This window comes from Cibotium barometz, chromosome 12, assembly GCF_041138505.1.
Source record: "Cibotium barometz isolate CiBa-2024 chromosome 12, ASM4113850v1, whole genome shotgun sequence".
Classification (NCBI taxonomy): Eukaryota; Viridiplantae; Streptophyta; class Polypodiopsida; order Cyatheales; family Cibotiaceae; genus Cibotium; species Cibotium barometz.
In genome coordinates this window covers 39,938,884-39,948,564 of record NC_141057.1, presented here as the reverse complement: position 1 = coordinate 39,948,564, position 9,681 = coordinate 39,938,884, and the positions used below count along the sequence as shown (strand labels likewise).

General features: G+C 42.3%; 1 protein-coding gene across 1 annotated transcript; it reads left to right on the top strand.

Moving 5' to 3' along the window:
* Positions 1 to 1,901: 1,901 nt before the first annotated feature.
* LOC147633393 (serine/threonine-protein kinase D6PK-like) lies at positions 1,902 to 6,137 on the top strand. The gene is made up of 3 exons (XM_086806458.1): positions 1,902 to 2,051; positions 2,590 to 3,560; positions 5,073 to 6,137. The coding sequence occupies exons 2-3, from the start codon at positions 2,809 to 2,811 to the stop codon at positions 5,950 to 5,952; spliced, it is 1,632 nt and encodes a 543-aa protein (XP_086662584.1). The 5' UTR covers positions 1,902 to 2,051; positions 2,590 to 2,808; the 3' UTR covers positions 5,953 to 6,137.
* The last annotated feature ends 3,544 nt before the right edge of the window (positions 6,138 to 9,681 follow it).

Here is a 9,681-nt window from a genome sequence, read left to right as displayed (position 1 = left end):
TGTCGACTAAAGGAGTCGGCTAAAGCACGATTAGACTCCCTCATCTCACTTTCATTAACGACCCTTGGGCAGCAACATGCAAAATTGACATGGTGGCCATAGAGGCGAGCATTATAGGCTCTATATGCAAATATGGTGGTCATCGGTACTTATCCCAGATTTTAAATAGCTGTCCAAAATTCTCATTGTAGAGTACAAGTGATTACTTGAATGATTGACGTAATGTTGCGCACAAACTAGGTTTAAGGCTCACCAAAGATACAAACAATATTCTTATATATCTTCACATAAAGCTAGTCACATAGATGCTCGAGCTCATCAACATGGATGAGCTCGAGCATCTATGTTGATGCCCCCATCCAAACCACTCATCCTCATGGATGAATGAGCAATCTTGCTTTCAAGCTTGGTAATTTCTTTCTTTTGCTCATTAGTGTTAGCTCATATGAATAACTTGTCCATGATGCAAGTACAATCTCACCCATCTAGCTCCTAGCATGTCCCATGAGCTCACCTATAACCAACCTAAGTGGTGGGACAATCCTAATTATTTCATATGTAGAAATATACTTGATTATTTTACATATAATATCTTATATTGATGAAAAGTGGCCATTGAGTGTAGGAACTAAGTAGCTCTTTGAATGATGTAGGCTAGTTGTAAGGCTTATTCAACTTCAATGGCTCCATTTCTCCACTTCCTCCATTCCTCCCAATTCCAGTGATGTAGGCTAGTTTTAAGGTTAACTCAACTTCATTGACTCCATTTCCTCCATTCCTCCCAATTTATTTTGCTAAGTGTCCCTCCTTTTTCTTCTCCTTCCACCTTTAAGCATCATCATAACATGTGGCACACCCTTGAACAAGGATGCTTGTGAAATTGTTGCCAACCTTTCTGTCATCTTTGTGTGTACGTGTGTGCCTATCTATCTACCTATATACATACATATATACCAATACCAATACAAATACAAATATAAATATATTTTGCGAGCTAGTGACTTCCATGCTCCCCCATAATTGCCCACAAAGAGCTATTACATTTCACATGTTTGATTCTCTTCCCTTCTCTCTCTCTCTCTCTCTCTCTCTCTCTCTCTCTCATGCTAGATAGTGACAAGGCCCATAAAGCCCATTTTAATGCATGACATAGTAGTTGAATCAATATCATCGAAAATTTTAAGTGACTAAGGGTGAAATAAGGCTACCATGCAAGAAGGAAGATCATCATGGATACCTTCTCACAATTGTAGAATAAAGATAAAGCTATGGTCCTTTGTAAGCAATTGACTATTCACATACCAAATAAAAATGTGGGGATCATAATAGATATGCAAAATGAAGTTCTTAAATGGTGCAATTGCTTCAAGCTTGGTGTAATGTGGCTCATAGGGTATGTTTCTATTCAACTTCCATAATAATATGTAGGCATAAGTACTTGTTGAGCCGATGGCCACAATTCCAAGCGTGTCTTGTGTTTGGACAGTTTGGGAACCAGGTTGCTCCAACATGATACATCTCAATTTACAAAAGATCAAGCATTAAAAACACCCAATAGACGGGGTGTAGTCGGGTGCGTAGTCTAGTTGGTAGAACGGTTGGGTCGCATTATGGGGACCTGGGTTCTATGCCAGTGAGCTACGAGATGGGGGTAGTTTGTGTGAGCGGATGGAGTAATTGACCTTCCCAACACAAAAAACACCCAATAAACAGGCACGCTTCCCGAGGGCAATGGGGACATTAGAAAAAGAGGGGGGGCGGGGTGAATTCATTTAATTTTATAAACGTTGTTCCATAAAGAAAAGGTAAAGGTGTTTATTTTTTATTTTTTTTGCAAGCACACGTGTAGGACAAGGTTTGCACGAGGGAATAACTACAGGTAGGTTAACCTGGGGTTAAGTGCTCGGTGAATTCTTCTGTGTCTTGTCTGTAGCTACCATGCAGACTGGGGGGCACACACAGTCTCCAACATTTTCTCTCTCTCTTGGGGAAAGCGTTGGAGGAGGGGGCTCCAAATCCAAGCCACTCAGCACCCATGTCTTTGTGTAAAGGTACTTCGCCTCGCAAGCATGAGGGAGTGTCCTGTGAGGCTACATACTACTACTACTGCATAGGTTCCATCGCCCCTGATCAGCCCATATCTTTTTGGTGTCTTTTTTAGTATTTTGCCCACTTCCTTTCTTCTTGCAGAGATGGCTGGCTTCTCTTGGTGCCTGCAGTACATAGGATTCTCCATCATCGTACCTTAGATCTCCGTCAGAGTTCTTGCATTCCGTTGTTGCGCAACTCTGTGCGTGTGGTGTGTGTGTTTTTGTGTGTTCCCTCCTTGTTTCTTTCTTGTAAACAGCTTCAGATCCACCATTACTGGCCAGAATCAAGCCTCGTGCAACTCTCTCTCTCATCTTTCTACATTCTCTCTGCGCCTTCCCCCTCCCCTTTTCCCACCTTTGATTGCTTTCTTGCTTCCATGTAACGGCTCCTTCTTGTGTCACTTAGGGTTTCTGATTCTTCTGTGTATTTGGGCATTTCTTTTTTCTTTTCTAGTGACAAGGTTATATGCTATTATACTGACCTAGCTATTATGAACAGACACACCATGGCTGAGTTTTTCTCCGACCACCACCTAGCTATTCTCAGACATACCATGGCTGCCCCCGTGGACGAAGGCTGATTGTGAGCTTGAAGAAAGAAGGTTTTAGGGTTTCTACAGTTTGCTTGGAGAAGCAGAGCTTGAACGTTTCTGCGGTTTGCTTGCCGTCCCTGCAAGAAGACGGTTTTAGAGTCTACTCTTGCAGTTTCTGGTTTGTCATGCTTTCACAGAGCTCAGCTATGGAGCTTCAGAAGAACCCAAATTCGTCATGTGGTGAACTTTCTCATGAAAAAGCTTCCCATTCTAGCACACCCACCGGTGGGAATTTCTCTTCTACCAAGAACAGCGTGAAAACTAGTCTCAGTAATAGCAATATTAGCAGCAATGCAGCAGACGTCGGTGACAAGCCCAGCGAAACAAGAACTGGAGAAGAATGCCATGCCCCAAATCCTAGCATTTCAAAACCCAAAGCCAGTGAGAGTAGCAAAAGCAGCCTCAGCAAGTCCAGCACCAGCTCTGAAGAGAGTGATCTGAGTAATGACAGCATTTACACCAGCTTCATCACTGCTTTGAGCAAGCCCCACAAGGCTAATGATGCAAGGTGGGAAGCAATCCAAGCCGCCCATTCCAAAGAGGGTGCCCTCGGCTTGAACCACTTCAGACTTCTCAAAAGACTAGGATGTGGTGACATAGGCAGCGTCTACCTTGCTGAGCTCAGGGTCAACAATTCTTGCTACTTTGCAATGAAGGTTATGGACAAAGGGTCTTTGGCGAGCCGCAAGAAGCTCCTCCGTGCACAGACTGAGCGAGAGATTCTGCAATGCCTCGACCACCCCTTCTTGCCTTCTCTGTATACGCATTTTGAGACCGACAAATTCTCGTGTTTGGTGATGGAATTCTGCTCCGGAGGTGATCTTCACATGCTGCGGCAAAGGCAACCGGGCAAATATTTCACAGAAATGGCTGCAAAGTATGTTCATCACTCGTATTTTCTTGTACATGCACATGTGTGTCTGTTGACTGCTTTCTCCAATCATGTGATTGTCATACATGCACGTGTTTGATTAGCATATACGATTTAATGTGTGTTTTTATGGACATATGCATGCATTTTTGTGTGTCCTTATGTTAATCATGTGCCTTGGATCATTCAAGTCTAGCTCAATCCTCCTGGCATATCCATGAATTTTTGTGTGTTTATGGTAAACATGTGTCTTGGGTCATTCAATTGATGTATCTCAACTTTCTAGCTCAATCCTCCTGGCATATGCATGTTAATCACGTGCTTGGGTCATTCAATTGATGTATCTCAAGTTTCTAGCTCAATCTTCCTGGCATATGCATGCATCTTTGTGTGTAAATATAATAACTGTGTGCCTTGAGTCATTCAATTGATGTGTTTCTAGTTCAATCCTCCTGGCTGCATCTGGCATGCATGGGGGAGGTAATGTGTGGCTTGTGCTTTTGTCAATTTGAAGATGAGCTCTGTTGCCTTTTAATGTTCATGTTTGAAGTTGATTTAGCATTTTTGTTCCCCCTTATCATACCAACAAGAAGCTGATTGCATCACAATGATAATTGTGATAGCACATTCAATGAAAGAAGAACTAACGAGACCTTTACATTGAGGTTTGAATAATCCAATGGTATGATGATATTAACGTCCATAGAGGCCATACATGTACTATGGGACCAATACAACCACAGCACATCAGTTATGCACAGAGAGTCCATCAAAGAGCCATAAGGCTTACAAAAAGAAAAATAAATCTTACAGTAATGTCAGTTAGGCATCCAGGTCCGAGGGGTATGTTTAAAAATGGCCTATGGAACCACCTTAGCCTGCTAGGTCTTAGTAAAATAAGGTGGATGAAAAGAACAAAATGAGAGTCTAAAGAGCTACAAGTGCTTTGGAAATGTATCCGTCAAAAATGGAGAGTCTGGCGGCTTTTTTCATGTTTTGAAACTCTCGAATGAGAGCTCTTCCCTCCCTCAGCAGTTTACGTGCCTACCTTGCTATTCGCCCTTACCTTCTCTAGTTTTGCTTGTTTATATGGTAATTGAGTTGGTGTGAGCTCCTTATCTTTCTCTCAGAGCATGTATCACCTAGTTGTGTAATGGTGCTGCCTTTAGCTTTTACATCCGCTGTGATGTTGTTGTACCTCCAGGAATGTTGATTCAAATCCCAGCCCTCTGAGAAGCTCCCAATACTTATATGTAGTGCCGAACCCCCTCTATGATTCCATTCCTTGTGTTATGTGACGAGAATTCCGTTGATATAGGGCTACTTTTTTTTTTAAACTCCTTTCTTGAAGCTCTTAATGCTTTCCTTCAATGTGTACTCTGATTTCTTTACCTTTATGCGTGTGTGGGGTGTGTGTGTGTGTGTGTGTGAGAGAGAGAGAGAGAGAGAGAGAGAGAGAGAGAGAGAGAGTATTGAACATCACTCAAGTCTGAATCTCCTTTTTCCCATGTTTGACAGGTTCTATGCAGCAGAAGTGCTTCTTGCTCTTGAGTATCTGCACATGATGGGGGTGATTTACAGAGACTTGAAGCCGGAAAATGTTCTGGTCAGGGAGGATGGGCACATCATGCTCTCCGACTTTGATCTCTCATTACGATGTGTGGTGAGTCCGACGCTTGTCAAGTCTCCCTCAGTGGATGTAGACCAATCCAGGAGAGGCTCTGCTTATTGTGTTCAACCTGTCTGCTTAGAACCAGCATGTGTGGTTCCCACATGTATTCAACCCACCTGCTTCATCCCGAAACTCATTCCATCACTCAGGTTAACGACTAAGAGAAAACCGAAAAATGAACCTGGAAATCAAGTAACGCCTCTCCCTGAGCTTATAGCTGAGCCAACAGCTGCTCGGTCTTTGTCCTTTGTGGGCACTCATGAGTATTTGGCCCCGGAGATCATCCGAGGAGAAGGCCATGGAAGTGCTGTTGATTGGTGGACTTTCGGGATTTTCCTGTACGAGCTACTCCATGGAAAGACTCCCTTCAAAGGGGCTGGTAATAGAGCTACTCTCTTCAATGTCATTGGGCAGCCTCTCAAATTCCCGGAAACACCTACTGCCAGCTTCCAGGTTCGGGATCTAATCAGAGGCTTACTTGTTAAGGACCCTCAACATAGGTTGGCTTACAAGAGGGGTGCCACAGAGATTAAGCAACATCCTTTCTTTGAAGGGGTCAATTGGGCACTCGTTAGAAGCATGGCCCCCCCGCAAGTTCCCAAGCCATTTCAGCTCGAGATCCCTCCAAGTAAGCCACCTTCTTCTACCCCCCCTTCTTCTGAGAAGAAGCCTATGGAGGGTGACTCCAAGTCATCTGGTTCTTACCTTGATTTTGATTTCTTTTAAGCTCCTGTGAGTAGAACATTGCAGGTTTCTATACCAACTTTGCCTTTCGAATTTGGTCTAATGACCCTAGCTTTTTAATTTTACTGTCTTAGGCTACCCTTGTGTGTTACTACACTGAACACTCTTCATGAAAATATATTTGTACATTTCTCGTCTTTGTGCAGCTGCTATATATTTGTATTCCCTCTGTAATTGTAGTCATGCATGTGTTTGAAAGCTGGTACTGTAGTCTGATGATCTCCTGGGCTTTTTGTCTTACACTTGCATGTAAAACTCCTGGACAAGAGCTGAGTGATAGTGTCCACACCAGCTAAATGCAATCCTAGGTTTGACCCTCCCTCCCATCTTACCAAAGCTTGTCATCAGTTTTCACCCTCTTGATATTGCCTTGTTGTGGCCGCTCATCAGCGTGGTTTGGCTTCAGAGAGCAGGATTGAAGTGGGCTAAACACGGAATCTTATGGATGGTTGGGTTACCATGTGTTCCGCTCGGGCACAGATTTGGAAGTGAATGCAAATAAAAATGACCTAGATGTTGCATGGATGGTACAGAGCTCTCATCCACACTCCGCCTGTCCAATGTGGGAAAAGGGGGTTTAAGCATACAATGCTGAGTAGGATTAGATGGATGGGCAACATTGTCTGTTCCTAGTCGTCAGGTAAGTGATTGATGGGGGAGCTTGCTAGTCCATGCCATCGCTCGTTAGATGTGTTACATGTGGGTGAGGATGGCATGGAAAGAGTCTCAAGTGGTGTTCATGTTCAAGGTGACAGAGATGATGTATTTTGGTGTCAGATTTTTTGAAGACGGGCATTTAGATGCGCACCTGGCGCTGCCCTCAAAGCTTTATTTCAGTAAGGAATGGGGATTTCCAAGCCTTTGCAAATCTCCTTGAAAATTTGCAGATTTTGGAGTCAAAATGTAACTTGAATGCCTTCCATTTTGCTTCTTTTTTTTGTGTGAAAATAAAATTTTCTAGTCAAATTGAGATTGTTGTAGGTCTCAGATTTTTCATGTGAACATTATGTGGCAGCCACATCATCTCCCCTCAAGTTGTGTGGTGCCTTGTGTGTCACTTGTGTCCCGCACAGATTATCTCAGTCGTGAGGAGATGTCATAAATGTTCATCCCTCATTGGTTAGTCCCTGCAACACTTGAGAAGTTATGCTATTTGCAGCGATACTTGTAAAGTCTTACAGTGATCTAACTATTCAGGGATGTGAACTAACTAACCAGGGATGAGCACTTATTTTTAGTGATGCTTGTGATGGTTGAGCTTCCTGAAATGTTTGTGGTGCTTTGGAAAATGAAGTGAAGTTCAAGGCTTGGAGTGCTTCCCACGTAGGTTCGGATTTTGAACTCAGTAGTATTGAAAATAAAAACATTTTACTTCTTCAAAATAATACAAAATAATTTATCTACTCTTTTTAAGCAAGGGTTATCTTGATCTTCTGAAATAAGTAGGAAGGCTTTGAGGTTACACCACAGCTTGTAAGCAAAGTGAGGGAGTCCTTACTTAATCGTTTAGACCACTGGTTTTTCTGGTGCAACTACCACCTCTTTATATTCACAAAGCAAACAAGCAAATATAGTGCTTGCTGAACAATGGTGCATGGGTGTGTAGCCTGGTGATAATGGTTTCCTGTCCCGAAGTAAGCATTCGGTTCTATGCCAAGGTGATATAGTCCATGGACATGTAGCCTAGTGGTGAAAGGTTCCCCCTCCCAAAGTAAGGATTTGTGGTCTTGGGTGGGTTTGGGGTCTTGAGTGGGTTCTTACCTGTGAGCCTCCCCATGGCACCTATTGGATGCATGAAGTGGACAACTATAACTAAATAATATATACCCCACAAAAGGAGGAGCTTGCTCAACATGAAAGCATAGCCAACAGGCTCTAGCTTGAGTGGTGGTGTACCTAGGTTGCCAGGTCTCAGGACTCGGGTTCGAACCTTGGCACATTGGCTTCAGTAAAAACTCTTGGATAAAAAAAGAAGGGATTCATCATCTTAATTGTTGCAAAAAAGGAAGAAGGGATCAACCAAGTCATTAGGGCTCTTAACAGACACAACCTTATCTGGAAAATCCTACTAGCAAATTGCTCTCCTCCGTCTCAGCCCCTCGTCGGTCTTTCATGGGTGGGGGATCTACTTTTTCATTCAACTCAGCAGTATGTGTCTGTAGGATATCCATTTTTCATTCACTTTGAGCTCAAAGGAAAAAAGTTTCTACTGAGCATACTTCATGGCCAGAGCCATGAGGTGTAAGCCTTCCATGAAAGAACGACAGGCATTGTGGTGGGTTGGTTAAGGGAGAATGTTGTGGGTTGGGTACAATGCTCGAAAAAAAAAAACAGCATTCCAGTGTATTTGTAACGAGCCAGAATTAAGAAAAACTGGCTGAGATTTCAAGAAAAACTGGCTGAGATTTCAAGTAGCCTTTATTTTAAGGAATGGTTTTTCATATATTTCTGGATTAAAGTAGAAGGAGAGATTTTGGTAACAAAAACAGGATAGATATTAGAGTTGTCCTTATTTTGATTAGGGGTGTGACCCACTGTCCTTCATTTAGTACCCCCCCCCCCCCCCCCCCCAAAAAAAAAAGAAGGTGAATTTAATTAGGAAAAAAAGGGGATTGTACCTATGCAAGCGCAGAGAAAGCCTTTATGTTGCAAAGAAGCTTGTTGGGTAACATGGAACACAACATGAATGGAATCATGGATCCGAGATAGTGCCAAATTCCAACTTTCAAGCAGAGCAGCCAGAGAGTAAGTGGGTTTCTTGTCCCCACGGCCACACCCGTGGGCCATATGCTGAATCTTGGTGACGGGCACATGGTTCATGGCAGACTTTTTTTCGCAAGTTGGAGCGTTACATTACCTTCTGCAACAACAAAGGTGCTTTCTTTATGTTTTTCTTGCAAAATCCGTGAGTTCGATTTGACAGTTACCACCACAATCGTCAATGCACCCATTTTCCCGCGTTCGGGAAACCTTTAAAAACAAAAAAAAAAAAACTTTATTACACACTTCCTTTTCATTTCTCACCAAAATGGTCTATTTTGGTTTTCTTTTTCCACCGGTTCAATTCACAATCTCAATTGGCCGTTTTGATGCCAATGTCCAACCAAAGCTTACACTTTCGGACCCGAATGATGGGTATCATAACATCAATGATGTATCACCAAGTCACAAACAAATTATGTAGCGTGTTCACTCTAATGTAGCAAAACTCCTAACTTGTTAGATTCTTCCCAACACGATGCATCGAACATAGGCGCACATCTACTCTAAATCAATAGGTTATCTAATCTCTCTCGTAGATTTCATCATCTCCTACAATCTCTCTCTGTCTCTCTCTCTCAACTTGACATTTTGTAAATGACCAAAACAATAATTAGAATCATGAATGAACATTATATACAAAAAATAATACATTTAAAAACTATACAAAAATGTGGTACCTTGAATGCTTTACATAACAAAGTCCCCATAAGCTATATAGTAGTCACCAAAAAAACTCATGGATATAACAAACTATACTAAAATGTGGCAACCAAAATGTTTCACATACGAAGGTCATCATAATCTATACAAGGACCACAAAAAAAAAACTCATATACAACGATCCTAAACTGGAAGATATAATATATCTAAGTAGAATCACATGATGGTGCCATAGAATCTTCATGTGCTCTGCAAACGTAGAGTCTCCTTCATAAAAAAGGCAACATC